At 49.3% G+C, this 21,258-nt stretch overlaps 1 protein-coding gene across 2 annotated transcripts; it reads right to left on the minus strand.

Annotated features, from left to right (window-relative positions):
* Positions 1-574: 574 nt before the first annotated feature.
* lamc2 (laminin, gamma 2) lies at positions 575-19,538 on the minus strand. Of its 2 annotated transcripts, XM_056597776.1 has the most exons (23): positions 19,347-19,538; positions 16,490-16,697; positions 13,682-13,858; positions 13,289-13,406; positions 12,658-12,779; positions 12,357-12,488; positions 12,010-12,199; positions 10,830-10,942; positions 10,308-10,535; positions 9,972-10,148; positions 9,425-9,658; positions 8,434-8,570; positions 8,149-8,305; positions 6,850-7,055; positions 6,203-6,288; positions 5,627-5,764; positions 5,167-5,311; positions 4,444-4,587; positions 3,805-3,919; positions 3,102-3,298; positions 2,381-2,539; positions 2,026-2,125; positions 575-1,585 (listed from the first exon to the last, which is right to left on the minus strand). In XM_056597776.1, the coding sequence occupies exons 2-23, from the start codon at positions 16,560-16,562 to the stop codon at positions 1,332-1,334; spliced, it is 3,402 nt and encodes a 1,133-aa protein (XP_056453751.1). In that variant the 5' UTR covers positions 16,563-16,697; positions 19,347-19,538; the 3' UTR covers positions 575-1,331. The 2 variants fall into 2 exon arrangements, with proteins under 2 accessions (XP_056453751.1, XP_056453752.1); XM_056597777.1 differs by lacking the exon at positions 19,347-19,538 and having other exon boundaries at positions 16,490-16,716.
* Between the last annotated feature and the right edge of the window lie 1,720 nt (positions 19,539-21,258).

Below are 21,258 nucleotides of genomic sequence, written 5' to 3' on the forward strand. Positions count from 1 at the left end.
TTCAGACAAAATGGGGCCTGTAACGGCTCGTTGCTTTCTGAATGTAGACGAGATGGAGCCTCAATTTTTTTTCTCCACATTAGTTTCAGTGCGACCAATTTCTGAAAAGTCGTAATGGGGGGATTCTTCAAAATGAATGGCACATCCTTTTTATGTGTGTATGCGTCGGAATGTTTGTTGTGTGAGTTTGTGTGTGCGAATGTGTGTGTATGTCAATGGGGTTGTGTTAGTTTTAGAGAGGTATGCGTGTGTGTGTGTGTGTGAATAAGAGTTATGTAGACTCACAGGTAGAGATTGTATAGTCTGATGCCCTAAACACTGTAAGGAAATCCATGTTAAATCTTAACAACGAAACATCCCATAATAAAACTATTTAAAACCCTGATTTACAGAATTTCTATATAAACGCACCACACTCACCAGATAGGTGATACACCAGTAGAAGTCTGTGGTTGTACTCGGCAGCTCCCAGTACCTAGCAGTAGAAGACTGTGGTTGTACTGGTCGGCTCCCAGTGTCCAGCAGTAGAAAACTGTGGTTGTAATGACTAGCTCCCAATATTCAGACTATTGTAGTTTTATGATCAAGTAGGAAATAAACATAACTAAATGTTTACAATTTTTAGATTATAAATTAGAATGAACAAAAAGAAACAAGAAAAGACAAGAGAGTGTTGTTAATATTAATGGTGAAAACTGAGTGTATTATGGGGCAAAGGGTAGGCGCCACTCGCCACATATATAAAAAAAAATTAAATAGTCACATGATCTTGTCTTCTTGACTTAATACTGACGCCAAGAAAACAAACAAACAAAGTTTAACAATATTGATCTTATGTACATGTATAAATACCACCAGCCTCGTCTACTAGTAATCACAGTCTCAGATACACTATATAGATATAGATATCTATATCTATATAGATATAGATATATACACTATAAAACACGCTATTTCTAACACTTAACAATACAAACCCATCTTCCAAGTTCAGCGATCATACCGATCTGATCCGACAAACACTATCCTACGCTAGGCTAGCTTTCAAACGCTATGCTAGTTTTCAAACGCTAGCCTAACTTTCATTCATCATTTCGCTCCTCAGTGCAGTTCATGAAAACATGTGGAGGGGGTGTGGCTTCGAACCTCTAGGTTGGGGGGAGGACAGGCGCCGGGGCTGAAGGCATCTTGATGGGGGAGGGGTGAGCTTGGGGAGATGGGTTCTTAAGGCCACTTTATAGGGAGAAGGGGGTGTGGCCTCAATTGGGGGTTCAACCTCAGTTGAATGTAGGGGCACAGGGATAGGGAGGGATCAGGGGGAGGGGCGGGGCTTAGGCCAGCTCGATGGGGGGGGTGTTGTAGCAGCCTGAGGGCACAGATTTGAGGATGACCTCCAGGTTGTTGATGTCGTACAGGATTTTGTCGATGTCCACGTTCAGACCCCCCAGGAGGCGCCGCTGCGCCGCCTCCAGGTCCTCCATGTTGTGGAGGCGGGGCTTGAGGTCCTGGTCCACTCTCTTCTGGGCGTCGGCCAGGGAGCGTTCCAGCTCAGCTATGCGCTCTTCGTCAAGACTGCCGGACTGGCCTGTCAGCAGATGATGGACAACACGTCAGTTGAAAACACGTCAGTTGTCAACACGTCAGTAAACAACTGTCAGTAAACAACACGTCCGTAAACAACACATCTGTTAACAACACGTCATTTGACAACACTTCAGTAAACAACTGTCAGTAAACAACTATCAGTAAACAACACATCAATAAACAACAAGTCAGTAAACAACGGTCAGTAAACAACACATCTGTTCACAACTCGTCAGTTGACAACACTTCAGTAAACAACTGTCAGTAAACAACTATCAGTAAACAACACATCAGTAAACAACAAGTCAGTAAACAACTGTCAGTTAACAACTGTCAGTGAACAACACATCTGTTCACAACTCGTCAGTAAACACTACAGTGTGGGTCTAACAGATGTGAGGAAGAAGCACACTGATAGGACATCAGATCTGCAGGACTCACCGATCATGTTGAGCAAGTCGCTGACCTTCTGCAAAGTTGTTGCCACGGCATCCCTCGTATCCATGGCGTTGTCATGGGCAGCCTCAGCATCCGAGACAGCCTGGAGACAACACATGACATCAGATTACATCACGGGACATCAGGTGACACATAATGGGTCAACGTCTCAATACACGGTTGTTCTGAATCTGAACAGAGAGCCAAGGCAGGTATACAGCTAAGCAGCCCCAAATGTGGTCGTATTACACCCTAATGAATCTCGAATATACACCGGTACCTCCATCTCATGGAGGTTCACGTTTCCTAGGTCTGACCTCGGTCAGCGTTCCTCCACCCATCCCCAGCCCACACCCACCTGCTCGGCGTCCATCTGCAGCGTCTGCGAGCTGGCCAGCTCCCCCTTCACCTTTCCCTGCATGGCTCCGGCCCGCTGCGCCATACCTTCCAGATCCTGCCTCAGTTTGGTGGCATCTGTCACCAGGCCGCTGATAGGCTCCAGGGAACCCACGCCGCTCTAGAGAACCAACACAGAACCACCACGGGGTCAACAACAGAGGTTATTTTGAGCTATATTGCATGGATATTTTGTGTACATGCATATTTATTTCTTGATTTCATGCTTTTATATTTTTTTGTCTTGATTTCTTATTACTCTTACAGTATTTATTTAAACTTGAACACACATTTTCATTATTTTCCCCTTTTTCCCTCATGCCCCCAGGATTCGTACCCACTTTTGAAGGGTAACAGCGGTGCTCAAATCAACTCTATTCATATAGCCTCCAGGCTCCACATTACCGAGACCCCTCAAAACCCCAAACCATAAACCCTAATCCCTATACAGGGCAAGAAGAAAACCTCCCCAAAATTCAAGGGAAGACACATTGAGAAGAAAAGCCCTACACAACAAACCCATAAATGATCATCAACCCTGACCTCATTGTTTTGACCGACTGATCCATCAGGTTAATAAAAGGTGACAAATAGTAAAGATAACTGGACCATCTGATTAGCCTGTTACGAGGTCTACAGTGTGGCGTGTTGGTGACATTGAGATCAAACCAGAGCTCTGTTACCTCCAGGCCGGCCACCTCTGTCTCCAGCTCTGCGATGGTGGCCAGGGTGTTGGTGTAGTCCTGGGAGAAGTCCTCCAGGAGGTTCAGGGTCTGGCCGTTTTTCAAGACCGCCTGCTGAATGGTGCCGTTGATGGCCGGGAGTCTGGCAATGGCTGCGTCGGCCAGCTTCTTGCCTTCGTCGATGCTCTGGTCAAACCCTGCAGAAGAGGAGGAGGAGGAGGAAGAGGAAGACACGTTGTTGTTGGCAGTTTTTCAGGAGGGCCAGAGGGTCGCGATTTCTCTGGTGTTTTGTTTTCGCCCGGCGCTGTCACTACTGGCGGGCTAGTGGGCCAAAACTGGGGCCTGGACACTAGTGCCACTGTCTAGGGGGACAATAGAGAGCCCAGAAGAGAAGAGACAGGCTGCTCTCTCTACGGGGGATCTGGACAGGAATGTGCAATTACCCACCCATCCAGTCAGCAATCTGTCCATCCACCATCCATTGCTCCATACATACATACATACTTTCACCCATTCATCCATTCACTCATCTATCCATCCATTTACTTATCCTCAATCCATCCATCAATTCACTCATGCCTCAATCCTTTCATGCATTCAGTCATGCCTTAATCCATCCATCCATTCACTCATCCATCCATTCTAATGCCAGGGTCAGAGTAAGGTGGAGGCTGACAAGGAAGTCTGGCTGGCGCTGTGGTACCTCTCAGTGAAGCCAGGGTGTCTTCCACTCCTTTCAAGTTGCTCTTGATTCCACTCAGCGCCCCTTCGGTTTCGGCCTTGGCAGCGTTGGCCCTGACCAGCAGACCGTCGTACACCTGGGGTGGGATGAGAACCCATTCAATCTCTATATGAAACATGTTCTTCTTGTTCTACTAGTTCATGTATGTAGCTATACAAATCCCCACGACGCCTATCTAGTTCATGTGTGTAGCTAGCTAAATCCCCAAGACGCCTATCTAGTTCATGTGTGTAGCTACGTAGCTAAATCCCCAAGATGTGTATCTAGTTCATGTGTGTAGCTACGTAGCTAAATCCCCAAGACGTGTATCTAGTTCATGTGTGTAGCTACGTAGCTAAATCCCCAAGACGTGTATCTAGTTCATGTGTGTAGCTACGTAGCTAAATCCCCAAGACGTGTATCTAGTTCATGTATGTAGCTAGAAAAATCGCCACGGCGCCTATCTAGTTCATGTGTGTAGCTGGCTAAAACCCCTTAAACGCCTATGCAGTTTACATGTGTAGCTATTTAATTTACAAGGAAGTCTATGTCGTTTTCTTGATTACGTGTTTGGTGGGCTAACTCTCCAACACGTCTATGTTTTTTAGCTAGACAACGTACCTTCTGAGCATCGTGGCCTTGTTTCAGGAGGCCCCGCGCCAGATCCTTGTCCTGGTCCACATCCTTCAGGAGCGCTCGGGAGGCCAAGATGTTGGGCGAGACCTGGTCCGTCAGGGTGTCCAGTCTCGACACCAGATCATCTACCTGTCGTACCAGAACACAGTCAGAAACACGACTAGAAATACAGAATAAATAGCTTAGCTTTTTATCTTGCCTTTCAAACGTTTCTAACCATTGTATTTGTAATGGTTTGTTTCTAACAGTATGTCTTTATCAAGTTTTATTAGTTGCCAACCAGTTTCAGCATGCATAAATGCATTTCTCAAGAGCTCCCTGCCCAATCTGTCCTTGGCTATGAGGCTTAAGCTATGGGTAACATTGAGTAGGATACAGGCGTCTACGTTTAGGCCTATGTGTTATACTCACGTTGAACCTTATTGACATGGGGACATAGGGTTATTGTCACTAGGGAATTACTTTAGAGGTGGTTAAGACACTTGTGTACAGTTAAGTGGAATTACGGTATGAGGTTACCCATTTGAGATGTGTATACAAGTGTATATTTTGACAGGGTAAAGTTACGCTATCAGGTGAAATCAATGTTTTTAATTAATATCATCTCTCGATTCTTTGTATAATGTCAGTTGTTGTTGTCAGCCAAGCATCACGTCTACTAAGTCAACCATCACATAGAGCCGACAGGCGGCTTGTTGCCATAGCTACCTGGATAGGAGCGCCGATGGCCGGCTCCATACCGGTGATCTGCTTCAACATGTCCCCAGCCAGTTGGCTCTCAACCCCAGCCTGGCTGCTCAGGCGAGTAGCCTGGTTCTCCATGGTCTTCACCTTGCCGGAGGTCTTGTCATACCTTGAGAAGGAGAAACACAGTGTGAGAGGAGAGGAGAGGAGAAAAGAGGAGAGGAGAGGAGAAAAGAGGAGAGGAGAGGAGAGGAGAGGAGAGGAGAGGAGAGGAGAGGAGAGGAGAGGAGACAAGAGGGAGAGGAGAGGAGAGGAGAGGAGAGGAGAGGAGAGGAGAGGAGAGGAGAGGAGAGGAGAGGAGAGAGGAGACAATGGGGAGAAGATAGGAAAAAGGAGGAGAGCAGAAAAGGGGAATGGAGAGGAGAGCAGAGAAGAAAAGAGGAGAGGAAAGGAGAGAAGAGCAGGTGGTGGAGGAAGGACTCACATGTTGTTCAGGTTTCCCAGCAGCTCCTTGACCTGGTTCTCCCGGGACATGAGGCCCCTCATGAGAGCCAGGCTATTCCCAGAGTCGGCGAGGGCGTCCCCGGCACTCTGCTCCACCTCCTCCGCCTTCACCAGGTGTCTGGGAGGAGAAACAGCGTCACACTCGGAACATGATTCAAACAGTCAAAAGATCGGAAGTTGACCTCTATCAACTGCTAGCCTCAAGGGAGTGCAGCCCCTGAGGTCCCTGCAGAACCTTCAACTGCTGGCTTTGACAGAACCCAACCCCTGAGGTTAGGGTTGACCTTTTTTAGGCAGAGTTATGTTTTCAACACAGAGAGTACAGTCGAACCTGTGATGCTACAATACTTTTTCTATACTACGTTACAAACACAATCTCTATTTTACCCATAACATAACATCGTAAGCTTCTAAAGCTCATACAGAAATTGACATTCAAGTCCACAGACCCACAGTGTTAACTAGGGGCCTGTTGCCCAGCTTTGTTCAGTGGGCGGCTGGGGTTCTGCTGTGTGTGCATGGACCAGGGCCGGGTGGTGTTTCGTATTGCACCCACCTCTCAGCCAGCTCTTTGGCCTTGGTGATCAGGGTGGAGAAGAGGTTGTTGCTCACGGCCTGGGCCTCGTCACCCTGAGGAAGATCCTGGCACAGAGACACATGGAGGAATATTAATATACACACACACACACACACACACACACACACACACACACACACACACACACACACACACACACACACACACACACACACACACACACACACACACACACACACACACACACACACACACACACACCCCATAACCATGGATCCCACTAACCAGATCACCATGGATGAATATCGTGCAAAGCTATATTTATCTCAAGCTGTCGCTGTAAGAAGAACAAGGGTCTCCTATCCAATAGGGGGCGCTAGTGCACCACTGCGGTTTGAATGAATTTGATTCAACTAAAGTCATCAACATTATCCATGGTCGGTACATTATGCATGGCCACATAGACATTTCTTACGCAATAACCCCCACTTGGTCCATTTCAATTTCAAAGTTGCTTCTTCACAACTGCCTATTTAATCAGAGAGGATCAGATGGCCTTAGTGGCTGAACAACTGGTCAGCATCTCAAAGTATCATCACGACGTTAGCGCCACCACCGGCACCAGGCATGGCCTCGGTCTCTGAGCGTTGTGGGCGGGCGCCTACCGCTGCCTGGATCTTGGCCTTGGCGTCTTTCAGCGTGAACGTCATCTGGTCGATGAGCGTCTGCACCGCCGCGCTGCGCGTGTCGTAGGCCGCCTGCTCCTGGCGGAGCCGGGCGGCGGCGCGCGTCAGACTCTGGACGTCCTGGCTCTCTTCCAGCTGCTGGTCGCTAATGCTGGTCACACGCAACTGGAGATTCTGCTCCGACACTGTGGGGGGGGGGGGTTGACTTCATCAGATCAGGCATGATGACACCATCGAGATCAAGCATGACACCATCGAGATCAAGCATGACACCATCGAGATCAAGCATGACATCATCGAGATCAACATGACATCATCGAGATCAAGCGTGACATCATCGAGATCAAACATGACATCATCGAGATCAAGCATGACATCATCGAGATCAAGCTTGACATCATCGAGATCAAACGTGACATCATCGAGATCAAGCATGACATCATCGAGATCAATCATGACATCATCGAGATCATGCATGACATCATCGAGATCAAGCGTGACATCATCGAGCTCGCGTTCTCCAGTTCTAAGCGGTTCCGTTTCTCTTGTAGCCAGAGAGGTGTCCCTGAGCGACAATTTACCCTCACCTCTCCCGCCAAGCCGGCAGATGACACCGCTGTCGGTGTTGTATGAATGCTTACATGAATGTGTGTATGAATGGCTGAATGTGTCTATGAATGGATTAATGTTTGTATGTGTATGAATAGATGTAATTGGATGTATGAATGGATGAATGCAAGGCACAAATGAAAGAGTTCTCTGAGGGACCACAGGTTAGTAATGTGCTTAAGGAAGGCAGACCGTTCAAATTGGTTTGCAGCCAGCAGGGTAACAGAACATTAATGCAGAAAAACAGCAACCACAACTTTACAATAAGACACCGAGGTAATCTCGACAATTCACATCTGAGATGAAATTACACAACGGGAGAACCATTCGTCAAGCAAATTCTACTCAACGATGGACGGGTTGTTACTGTGGTGGCCTCTATCCAGGCTGACAGAACAGGAAGACGTCCTGCATGGAGGGCTCTCTCTCTGCAGCACTGGCCTCATTCTCAGCTCAGGCTTCGACCTCTTCCCTTGCTGACACCTCCTTCAGCCTCCACAAAACACCAGAACCCACTCCACCAGAGTTACTTCACATCATCTTCACTGAGCGAGATGACCAACTAACCCCTACCAGCTCCTCAATGACATGCATCAGTGTTCACTTTATAGCTTTAGGTTAGCCTCCGTCTTCCACCAAATGACTCAATCGTCCCAGTTTAACCCTGACCTTTGAGTGTGTCCATGGTATTTGTGAGATCTGTCACCAGCGCGCCGGCGGCTTTAAGGGCGGTGTCCAGCTGGTGGGTGCTGTCGGAGCCGGTACCTCCGCCCAGGTTGGAGAACAGCTTCTCGAGCTCCCGGAGTTTATCGGCATAGCCCTCCACCTACAGAGCAGAGTCAGGGACACGTAGAACATCAGAGAGCCGAAGGGGATCCAGGATGTAGCACTCACGATGAGATAGTGCTTTATCACTCCCAGACGTGGGCGGGCCTAATGGTTTGTGGGCGATACCTGGGAGATGATTGGCTGGAAGCAAGACGGACAGGTGGAGCGGTGACACCTGCGTCCCTGGTAGCCCTCCCTGCAGGTACACTGGCCCTCCGCGCTGCACAGGCTGAACAACGAGCCAATCGGGTCACATTTGCAGGCTGCAGGGAAGAGCGACAGTGAGCCAATAGAAACACGCTTCTTCATCATCACCTCCTTTACAACCACACAATCACCATCACCACCACTACAACAATAACCATCTTCGTCATCATCATCATCCTCACCACCATGACAACCACACAATCACCATCACCACCACTACAACAATAACCATCATCACCATCATCATCATCATCCTCACCACCATGACAACCACACAATCACCATCACCACCACTATAACAATAACCATCATCATCATCATCATCATCATCCTCACCACCATGACAACCACACAATCACCATCACCACCACTACAGCAATAACCATCTTCGTCATCATCATCATCCTCACCACCATGACAACCACACAATCACCATCACCACCACTACAGCAATAACCAGCTTCGTCATCATCATCATCCTCACCACCATGACAACCACACAATCACCACCACTACAGCAATAACCATCATCACCATCACCACTACAACCATCATCACCACCACCACTACAACCATTATCATCAGCACCACCATTACTACAACCATCATCATTATCCCCATCACCAATACAATCATCATCATCATCATCATCATCACCACCTCCACCACCACCACATCCATCACCATCACCATCACCATCACCATTACAACCATCAGAATCATCACCATTACCACCAACACTACAGATATCACTATCCCAATCATCATCAACATTAAAACATCAACCCATGATCTTCATCAGCACCACCATCATCATCCGCGTCATCGTTACCACTGCGATCATTCCTACCACCCCACATCATCCCATTGACCCCCCCCCCCCCCCCCCCCCACGGCTCTGCTTCCTCACCCTCGCACGCGTCCGTCAGGCGGCTGTGGTAGGAGCCCTCGGGGCAGGCCTTGGGCTGCCCGTCCCGGCTGTCGTCCACACACTTCAGACACTCCCCGCTGAACGGGTCACAGTGGGTGCCCTCTAGGGAGTCCCCGCGGCCGGGGCAGGAGCAGGCCTGGCAGGGCCTCTGCGGCCCCCTCTCCCCCAGGGGGTCGCCGTACAGACCGTTCCCGCACAGCTGGCAGCGGAAGCCTGGGTGGGGGGGGAGGGGGGGAGTGGCGTCAGCATCCCTCTATACAACCCTATCGATAACTGGGGCTACACTACCGGAGGGGGCTGGTGTCGGGCTGCGTAACAGGGGCGTCTCGTCAAGAGGCTCGTCGACCCTGTGCATTGGTCCTTATTGTTGATTCAGTTGTACAGTGTTCCCCATTCCGGCCCTCACACACAGACAATGCAATATAAACGAAACTGACCAGGCATACATGTCAACCTAATAACATGTTCTATATTTCTATCTATCCATCCATCCATCTATCAGAGGGCCGTCCGGTGGTTGACCTACCAGTGACCCCAGAGGGGCAGTTGTCACACTGGACCTCCAGCGAGCCGGGCTTCAGGGAGCACCCCACGCCCCCGGCACACGGGCACCTCACGCAGGAAAGCGGCTGGTTCGGGTCGCTATAGTAACCGCCGGGACAGGCCTGGGACCTCTGTGTCTCGTCGGCAGAGAAGCAGTCGCCTAGGCAACAGGGAGAGGAGGAGAAGGAGGAGGAGGAGGAGGAGGAGGAGGAGGAGGAGGAACCATTTCAACAGCGAGGTCAGTGATGATGAATTACTTTTGAGCGATGAACCTGGTCCCGTCCTACAGGTGGGTGTGTCGTCGTGAGCGCGCTCTCACCTGTGTCGGGGTCACAGCTTCCCGCCTTACAGTCACATGGTTTGCAGGCGCCGAAGGCCCCGTCGGCGGGGGACGTGCGTTTGAACCCGGCCCCGCAGCGGCCGCAGTGCGCACCCTGGTACCCCGGCTCACACACGCAGCTCTGCACCCAGGGGGCGGGGCCACCGGCGCCGCCGGCACCGCCGCGGCGCGCTGACATCAGGCTGACGTTGTCAAGGTAACCGCGCCCTGAGGATAATACAGTTGGTCGGGTCAGTAGGTTGCTTTTTTATTATTTTGACTATGCTTCCTTTTGGGTTTTTATCTCGTCTGGTTCGGAATGATTAGAACAATAAAAGAAAATAAATTAAATAAGGTTTAAATTAAATTAATTAAGTCAACAAATAAAGAAGATGAAAATAAAGTGTTTGTAAGGTATATGAGGCTGATACGAGGCTATAGAACGTCCTAATGCGCTGCGTGTCCATGTGTAGGACGCTGAGGCGTAGCATCAAACCAGAAGACCCAGCGGCCCGTACTGACCGTCCTCTCCGAACGTGGCCCGGATCTTGATCGCCGTGAGGTTGTGTAGGAGGGACTGGAACTGCAGCTGGGAGAGCTTGGGCCTCCACTTGCTGCCTGAACCCTCATCCAGCCTGAAGAGGGACATGGGAAGGACCACCAAGCAGGAGTTTAGTCGCTGGTCGGCGTGTAGGATATTTTAAACCGGTTCCGTTGAGTGCTTCAGAGACGGAAGGGGAGACCCTCGAGAGACACCAGGGGGTGCTAAAGGTCCTTGTACAGGAGATCCCCCATGGTTTCTCATTACAAAAGACTAACCCTATCCCAGCTGTCAATCCCGCAGCGTCTCTGGGTGAAGTAATGACAGATGTCCACTAGGGGGCGACGTTGCGCAGGGAAATACTTGAGAAACGCTGTTGGCTTGAAAGGGTTATGTCTCTCGAGGTCAGCTGCTAATGAGGGTTAATCCGTCTCTCAAACTACTCTCAGAGGACATTTTCCTTCTCTTGTTACTCCCACAAATATAGAAATAAGCCATAACAAATCTTTCACCCGTTGAGTAATGCACGCGGTAAGGGAGAGGGAAAATAAAACAGACATTTCTCAACTTGTCAACAATCTGTCTTTCCCCAACGTTCCTTTGGGTTTCTATGTCTCTATGACGAATGGAATGAGGCTTTTGCATGCCGGCTAAATATTGACAAATGGTTCTCTTGACAGCTGCGTCCTATGAGTCCCTCCCAATGGAAAACAAAAGCATATTCTCATTCGGTTGCATGACCACGGCAGCCCCGAACAAGATGGGGCTGGCCCCGTGTTTGTCTGCAGACGGACGTGCGTAACGAACACGATGATCCAAGACAAATTGTTCCCTGTCCAGACAGCTGGGATAGGCGCTGTGCTCTCAAAGGAAACCTCTTGTTGTGTTTGGACAAGCTACTGGGGTGGGTTTCACGATGACGGGAGATTAGACGTAACTGTGGTGGAAAATACTGGCTATCAGGTTACTGGGGAGGGGGGCCAACCTTTTCAACTCAATGCCCCAAAAAGTGGCGTAAAATAAAATAATAAAATTGCACATTAAAAAAGTGTTGTGGCACCATTGCGGTCTTAAGGCTCTAAGGTTCCCCAGAGCTTCTATGGATCGAGGTCCTAAGAGGGTTCTTAGGGTCTAGCCTGGGTCTAAGGAGGTTCGGCCCACCTGAAGCTGAAGGGGATCTTCTGTCCGCAGGGGATGATGGACCTCAGCTCCCCCAGCGCTGCTCCCACCCGGAGGCCGGCCCCCTCCAGAACCACGTCGTTGGTGGAGGGGTGGCGCACGCCGCGGTCCAGACGCAGGGAGAAGCTCAGGTTCTGGCCATAGCTCAGCACCTGGTTACCGAGGTAACGAGCTGGACGGAGCACACAGAACAGAGCAGGTGAGGAGAGGAGGAGAGGAGTGGAGGAAAGTAGAGGAGAGAGGAAAAGAGGAGGGTAGGATTGGAGAGGAAAGGGGAGAGGGAAGGGGAGGAGAGGAGAGAGGAGGGAGAGGAGTGAGGCGTGTCCTACCAGGGGCGTTGAGGTAGGTGGGCAGGCTGTTCTGAGAGATGACCTCCAGGTCCTCGTGGATCGGCACCCAGCGGAACTGGACCTGGGTCGTCAGCACCCCGCGACCCGTGCTCAACTGCCAGCCCTCCGGCCCTGCACACCAACCAGCATGTTCATATTAATTAATATTAACGAGCATCACAACATTAGCAACACAACCTTAGCATCACAACATTATTATCTTTGGACTTCTATTGTGGAGTAAGGGGGCTTTTATTGTGGAGTAGGGGGCTTTTATTGTGGAGTTAGAGGAATTCTTTACCATCAGTGAATTTGGACTCGATGGGGTGGGCAGCGTATCCATGGGCGACACCACAGCTGGAGGCGTGGCCATGGCAGAAACAGGAAGTAGACCGCTCCACAGGCTCGTCTCTGAGGACAGCTCTGTTCACACAAACGACACAGTACTTTGAGTACTGCTACAGTACTACCGTAGTACCGCTTACATAGGGCCGACATACCGGTTGTACCAGCAGTTTAGTGTTACCTCAAGCAGGAGATTTAAGGAGCCGGTAGAGAGCAGCAGGAGGAGAGGAGACGATGAGCAGGAGGGGACCAGGAGAGAGACAGAGAGGGAGAGGTGGAGCAGGAGATGAAGAGGAGGAGGAGGAGGAGGAGGAGGAGGAGGAGAGGAGGAGGAAACATAAGCCGAGCGGACATTAGAGGAGCGGATATAAGAGGAGCAGGGTATGAGGAGCGGGAGGAGAGGAGGGGATGAACAGGTGAGAGCAGGAAAGAGAAGGAGCAGGATAGTGAAGGAGCAGCAGAGAGAAAGAGAGAGAAGAATCAGGAGAGGAGCAGGAGAGAGGAGCAGGAAAGAGAAGTAGAGAGAAGGAGCAGGATAGAGAAGGAGCAGAAAGGAAGGGTCAGGGTATGAGGAGGTGTAATCCTACCCTGTGCAGCCGTTGGGTCCGAGTGGAGCTCCGTTGGTGCAGCGGTCGCATTTGTCTCCCGTTACCCCCTCTTTACAGCTGCAGCGCCCCCTGCTGTCACACGTGGAGGCCACAGACCCTGCAGGACCAGAGGTCAAAAGGTTATGAACCTTATCCTAACCATCCATAATGTCGTTCGGTTGCTATCACAGCTATCTTCCTGGGAGAAGACATTGTGGACAATGGGAGCGGCCCAGTACAACCCCAGGCCTCTGCTGGTGGGTGCTGAGCCACATTAGCTGACACAATTCAGTCGCGACCGGCGGAGTGTATCTACATAGTAACCGCCATGCGTTTAAAATGACTAGCGCTGCATGGCTTCCGTAGGATCACCTGGGACAGGTGTGGTCTCACCTGAGGGGCTGCACCGGCAGGGGCTGCAGTGCTGCCCGGGTACCCAGCGGAAGAAGCCGACTTCACAGTGCTCGCAGCGCCGCCCGGTGGTGTTGCCGCGGCAATCCAAGCAGCGCATCCCCTCCGCGTCCAGCACGCAGTAGCGCGACTTCCGGTTGCAGTCGCATCGTTGACCGGCTGGAGCGGGAGAAACAAGGTTAAGACACACACAAAAGCAATTGTCCGTTTCATCGAGTTATGAAAAAGTTATATTGCTATTGGATTCGTGTATGACTAACCATTTTGCCCAAATAATTGAGTGATTTGGAACTTCAAAATGCTACATGTTACCGTTTGTGAGTGCCAACTCGACATGGTGACTGTCCGATTACAATAACCACTTTATAACACGTCAATTGATATTAAGGTCTCCTAAAAATCTGGTGTAGACCGGCTTTGTTTTGGCACAGTCGTGGAAGATATCTTCACCTTGTTTGGCGGCACTACAGGATTTTTTTTTAAGATACCTGTATATAGTGTCTCCAATTTTGAATAAGAACCCCTTGGCCTCACTTGTAATTCCGTTTTGGTGAAATCCTTGTGGAAGAAATGAATGATTATATTCTATGGTAACCATGATTATTATTAGGCCTATAAATCTAATGGTAGAAAACATCTAAAGCGCCTCTGGATTCTGATCCAGGTGCTTGACACGGTGCCTGGGAGTCTGGGGTCAGAGCGTAAGTTAGAACCCCCCACAGGACCAGGAAGCTACGGGGTGAAAAATGCTGACCTTAGCCTGGTGTTCTAGATTATCTTGTTGACCATTCGCCTAGAGGAATTTATGATTGATTGTGGGCGGACACCTCAAACAAGAAACTGCTTTGTATGTGTGGATAAAGGGAACGCCGGGATCTTTATTAATTTATTTTTTCCACAATGTCTTGTTTTGTTTTTTTAAACGATTTATGATGACCATATGCTCTGTAAGGTGACCTTGGGTGTCTTGAAAGGCGCGTCTAAATTAAATGTATTATTATTATTATTTATCTGTGGACCGGCAGTGCTTTTCAAACTACTCAGCTTTGTTGTTGTCTTTTTTAACGATAAAGTATTTTTTGTCATACTTGCCCCTCGATTTCTTTTCCTCTCTCTTAGTCAGTCGAAGTGAGTAGATCTCGGTTAATTCCACCACATCCTCAGCTTAATATCATTAATCTCCCTCTGTCAGATCTGAGACGTTTCTCTTGCAGAACATCTCCCCCCCCGGGCACGGGTTGTACAGGGCTGACGTAGGGCCGGCCCCACCCACCCCTCCCTTCCTCCAGACCCCACCCAAGAGCCCCGCCTCTCGTTAGCGACGAGGTTCTAACCAGACGGTGCGGACTGGGTTGACCGGGAGGGGCCGGGGTCGGGCGAGCTACAGCGTGCCGGGTGGAGGAGACGGAGCTACAGCGTGCCGGGTGGAGGAGACGGAGCTACAGCGTGCCGGGTGGAGGAGACGGAGCTACAGCTTGCCGGGTGGAGGAGACGGAGCTACAGCGTGCCGGGTGGAGGAGACGGAGCTACAGCGTGCCGGGTGGAGGAGACGGAGCTACAGCGTGCCGGGTGGAGGAGACGGAGCTGGGTGGGGGATCTAAGTGGTGTTTACGTGCTGGGTGGGAGCGGAGCCTCACCGCACAGGGAGTCCAGGGGGCTTGTTCAGGGGGATTTCACTAATGCCTCACAGATCAACGGTACGCCGGAGCGCTAAGTCCCTGCGGTTGGGTTCTCACGGTGGGCCAGGGAACATTACGTCTACAGGTGATGACGCTGTTAGAAGTTAGCACAAACTCTCCTCATCAGAACAGTGAACTATTATGGTCTGGCATCTTTCATTTAGCAAACGCCAACAGCTGGAATTTACCGGGTTAGATCCCTAAGTGTCCACAGCCTACCTAAAGGTATCCTTGAGCAAGATGTCCCCTGACCCCTACCTGCTCATTACAGTGGTATCTAATCCATTAACAGCCGCCTACAGTGAATATTGAACACCTGAGGATGTAAACACTGGTAACATGCAGGATACAAGAACAGGAATTAAGATAGCAGACTGCACACACACACACACACACACACACACAGTGTCACACACACACACACACACACACACACACACACACACACACACAGAAAGACAGACACAGTTGGAGAGAGAGAGAGAGCCAGAGAGAAAGAGAGACAGACAGACAGAGACCGAGAGAGACACACACACACACAGAGTTGGAAAGACAGAGACAGAGAGAAACACACAGAGGGAGACAGAAATAGGCTGATAGTTGGAGAGGAGTGAGATGGAGAGAGTTGGTTTAGCTCAATGTTGGAAGATTTACCGCAGAAAACTCGTGCCTTTACTTTCCGCCTCCATCTCTAACCTCACCCTTCATTCACTGTTATGTTGATATGATTACATGAAGCATTGAAACACTTTGATCGTTTGAATGGTGTTTCAATTTCACTTTAACCGCCCCTCACATAAAATATCACACAAAACCTCTCAACCTACTATGTAAAACCGTATACTATGCAGTATGATATATAGTTGATGGTTTTATATACAATATAGCCTACACCATATGATATATAGTTTATGGTTTTATATACAATATAGTCTACCATATACTATGTAGCATGATAGACTAGTATGTGGTTTTAAATAGTATATAAAGAAAAAGAGGAAAAGTAACTTGTTAAGATAATCATCTGTCTATCAACACATAACGGTCGGTAATTAGCAATCAGTCACTTCAATGTGTCCATACGTGAACCTCCAGAACCAGTGATACTCACAGTTGTGCTGTGTAAACGTCCCGTGGACGACCACAACGAAAGCTAGAATCCCGCAGAAGTGGACCCAGGTCATGATGGAATAGCTTCAGTCCCAGGTTCTTGTGATAGGTAGTGTTAGATCCTGTGAGTTCTGGTGTATCCCGGGAGTGTCACAACTCTTATCCCGGCACTTGTCCCGGAGCGCTGCTTTTATCAGCCCCGCTGCAAGCTGCCACACGCAACACTTACTCACTGGTGATTCAAACACGCTCATAAGCACTCACGCACACACGTTATACACACACACACACACACACCCACATTCAACCAGCCCTGAACCATTAACAATGAAATAGATATCATTTAACGTATCATTTAATAAAAGCCTTAATATGTACATATTCTGCAAGACAGATATAGTTTATACAAAATAATGAATCCCAGAAGGAATTAAAAGAGAGAAAACATCCTGTCATTTTTTTTATATATCTTTTAGGCACACTCTATGTACACAATAATCGACGCACTTGTTTGCACACACACGCTGTTTTTTCAAACACATACACACAATTATAAAACGTATAATCAGACACACACTCACACACCTACAATCTTATACACGCACACACCCAATCATACCCACGCACGCATGTGCAAACACGCACACACACAATCACACTTGACACACAATCACACATGTGACTCACATGTGATTCAGTCGCACACACACATACACACACACACACACACACACAGGAAACGGCGTGTTGCGTGGCGGCAGGCAGGACGGTCCACAGTGTTGCGTTGTTCTGGGACGTCCAGACGTTTCCATCTTCATTTCCATAAGGTCCGCACAACGGCCGGCTCTCAGCGGCGCGCTCCGACCCCAACACAACAGACGTCTTTGTTGCCGGGGTCCCCGAATCAGGTCCTGCTTGGTGATCTGGGTGGCGGTTCACCCCCCCCCCCCCCCGCCCCTCACCCTTTCCTGCGTTCCCAGGTCTGGTCTGGTGAACTTTGGGTGACCATGGTTGACCTGAAGGCCCAGGCTCGGCGGCGGCGGCCGTCTGGTCCGGTCTGGTTTGGTCTACAAATGGACGACCAGAGCGACTGGCCTCCAAAGACATGATTGGGCCAAACAAATATGAAGTGATGGGGGTGAAACGGCGTTTTCATCCAGACTTCAGCTTGTCAGCCATCTACAGTCGGATAAGGGAAACCAGTGGTTCGGTGACCACTCCAAGTCTGGCTGGGTGGGCACCCAGTGTTTACCCAGCCAGACCTCAACACCACGCTTTGTAGTTTGGCAGCCACCGTCTGGTTTGGTCGTTTCGGGCTCTGGTTGGATCAGTCGCCCCAGCGGGACCTCTGCCTCACCGTGGTCCAGTTGGAGCGATCCGGCAGCACCCATGGGTGCTAGACTAATGCCGGTAAACATTAGTCAGGTTCTGGTCGGTAAACACGGCGTAGATTAGCTCAAGGCCGTCGGTAAACAGTCTGGTGTTGGGTGATCACTCAGAGCTTTTTGTCTGAGTCACGGAAACGAAAGAAAAGGGAGAAGGGGGAGAAAAATGGGTGACCTTGGCCTCGGACGCCGGTGTGACCCTTGTGTTACGCACCACAGAGCTGCCGCTGGCTTCATGTTGGACCCCACTCAAGTTACTATTTCTTAATCGTTAGTCATTTAGCAGAAGCTGTCATCCAGCATGACTGACCGTTAATTCATATTTGAGTCATTCATAAGCAGGAGAACGATCATCTTGCCCAACGATGCTTCAGCAGACAGTGAGACTGACTGCTGACATTGGGGTGCGAACCCAGAAACTTTTGGCTAGTAGTTTGGCTAGAACTCCCTAACCACCACACTACCCCGTTTGTCATGTCTGCTCCTGAAAGTGTAACTTGGTCTTGTCTGCTCTTGATGTTAACTTTATCTCTATGCTTCCCGGAATGGTTTGCACTGACTCAATAATCTCCAGAGATGAAGACTTACATCTTGGATCATCTCCAAACATTGAACATATACAATAAATGATGTGTGTCAAGAGTCTATGCCTCAAGTCACGATTTCCTAACAGGAGCCATTGATAAACCTCAAAGCGAGTGTTCACTTTCAAGGGAAGGATTCCGACAGATCTTACCCTAAAGATTCCTGAGTGAGGCGTGATGCAATCCGAAGACCAGAACTCTCTGGGGGAACGTTCTCTCTTGATGGATGCTCACCTTTCTGACACCTTCAAAAGGTTTCCATTCCCTGGTCCTGAACACATGACTCACCTAACGGAGCACCCTCCACGCCCAGGTGGACAATTACACCGACAGCTAGCACGGACTTTGACCCTCCACTCCCGTCAGACTGGATTCTCATTTGTTTTTTTATAGGATCTAACAGTTTGGTTGGTTGATTCGGCGTGTGCACACCCGAACACACACACACACACACACACACACACACACACACACACACACACACACACACACACACACACACACACACACACACACACACACACACACACACACACACACAACAATCTGCAAAGAAACTGCAGTGTAGCAACTACAGTAGCTGCTATCATTGCTGTAACACGTGGAATTGGTTAGCCTAGCGATTGTTGTACTTGCACTTGGTTCTATGAACATCCTTTCTGTACCGACAGCGATATATTGATGCACTTCTTATGTGAAATGTACTTGTAAGTCGCTTTGGATAAAAGCTTCTGCTAAATGCCCTAAATGTAAATGTAAATTGAATCACACAAACCTATTATTTGTGTGATTCCATTAATAATGTAATATCCAGAACAAAAACACAGAAAACTCTGATTGATTAAATCCATGCGTTCCGTTTCTTCACAGTGCACTGCGGTCCTCCAACCTTTTGATCAGCGCGCTGACGCGGCCTGTTGCGTTCCTCGTGTCCGCGGGGCACGGAGACTGAGGCGGGCATGGCCGCCACACCCGAACCCTCAGACACTGGGTCACACATCTGTGGCCCCGGGGCCTTCGGTTCTCCGCCACGCCCTGCGACGTGATCCGACAAGACGGTAGGACACACACATACACGCACACGCACAGAGCCTGGAAGAAATAACAGAACCAGACAAAACACACACAGACACACCTAGTCCCGGTTGTCATGACGACAACCAATCCGTGACCGCACCGTGTGTCAGCAGACCCCATCTGTCTGGGCAACTCCCCCTCACACACCTATTCACTCACGTCCGGACCGGAGAGGAAAGCTGTTCATAGGAACACCTGGCAAGGTGTGTACCGGTTAGGACATAGCTGTATGTCCTCTACTGGGAACCAGTCTGCTGTATCTCTTCTACTGGGTAGAACCAGTCTGCTGTTTGTCCTCTACTGGGTAGAACCAGTCTGCTGTATGTCCTCTACTGGGTAAAACCAGTCTGCTGTTTGTCCTCTACTGGGTAGAACCAGTCTGCTGTCTGTCCTCTCCTGGGTAGAACCAGTCTGCTGTTTGTCCTCTACTGGGTAGAACCAGTCTGCTGTATCTCTTCTACTGGGTAGAACCAGTCTGCTGTTTGTCCTCTACTGGGTAGAACCAGTCTGCTGTTTGTCCTCTACTGGGTGTAACAAGTCCACAAATATTATATAGTTGAATATATATATATATTTGCAAATATTCAGAACGTCTTAAACATTATTTTTTTATTCAAGTTAGCCACAAAAGGGAAGGTAGCAATGGTCTAGAAAGCAGTCTCATCTTGTGGTTATTTTTTACTGAAATACTTATTTCTGCAATATAATCCAACTAAGAAAAACAAAACAAGATCCAAACACGTGACCAGAGTGGTTCCTGTAATATTTTATTATTCAAATGTTACAATTGGATTTACAGGCAGGCAGGTACAAGCGGGCCTCTTTCAGGTCCTCAGCGGGGGGGGGGGGGGGGGGTGGGGGGGGTGACCATGACCTTTTGATGGAGGTCGACAGAGCAAGACATGAAGAAGGACTCTGGGAGACCTCACAGAACAAACTGCAGAAACACCGACGGCTTCATGTACTCAAAACATGTGACGGAGCAAACGGGAACACTGTTTAACGATGCGCTCTTCAAGACGGATCTAACCGCCAATAGCAGACGCCAGCCTACTGGCTGCATCAGTGAAGTCATCTCCAGCCCAGCCAATCACAACAAGGCGGAGCCGTACAAGGGGGTTGATCCAACCTATAGGAGGCTGGTGAATAAAAAGAGGGCGGTACCTCAGAAGGCTGAGCGACTGAACTTCATTAAGTTTTAAAAGCCACTTTGAAGGTTTGAGCGGGCCACATTTGAGCGGGCGGAGGTAGAGGAACGTCTTGCTAGATGTTCTAGATGTTTCTCCAGGGGGGAAAGAGGAGCTGTATGGACCTGAAGAAGTTCCCTGCTTCTCGTCTGGAGTGACGGGGGATATGAAGAGGTGAAGATAAACGTGGAGGAAGATAAAGTCCTCAACCGGGACCGTGATTACAACCAACCTTTATATTAAGGCACAAAATGCTAATTAAACAAAGTTACCTAGAAACTTGTGTGAAGAAGCATACTTTCCTTGGACTCAAAAGCGTATAAATTCAGTAATATGATTGGTTAGGCAGGTGGTGGGCGGGGCCAAAAAGACCCCTGATCAGTAAAATGGTCAAAATAGGAACGCGAAAAAAGAAAAGTAAAATTAAAATAACAAAACAAAACAATACATTTAATTAACTTGAGACCACCCATAATAAATCAGTACACAGGAGATATTGGCGTAGCTATCGAGCAGCGACACAGAGCCATGTATACA

This window comes from Gadus chalcogrammus, chromosome 8, assembly GCF_026213295.1.
Source record: "Gadus chalcogrammus isolate NIFS_2021 chromosome 8, NIFS_Gcha_1.0, whole genome shotgun sequence".
In the NCBI taxonomy this organism is placed as follows: domain Eukaryota; kingdom Metazoa; phylum Chordata; class Actinopteri; order Gadiformes; family Gadidae; genus Gadus; species Gadus chalcogrammus.

What these genes read in the sequence shown, in the direction of transcription:
- lamc2 (XM_056597776.1), bottom strand. Translation starts at nt 16,562, where the DNA reads ATGACCTGGGTCCACTTCTGCGGGATTCTAGCTTTCGTTGTGGTCGTC. An exon ending in CGAGTCCAAATTCACTGATG is followed by an intron (nt 12,489 to 12,657) that starts GTAAAGAATTCC and finishes GTTGGTGTGCAG; the next exon opens with GGCCGGAGGGCTGGCAGTTG. An exon ending in CCTGACGGACGCGTGCGAGG is followed by an intron (nt 8,571 to 9,424) that starts GTGAGGAAGCAG and finishes TCTTCCCTGCAG; the next exon opens with CCTGCAAATGTGACCCGATT.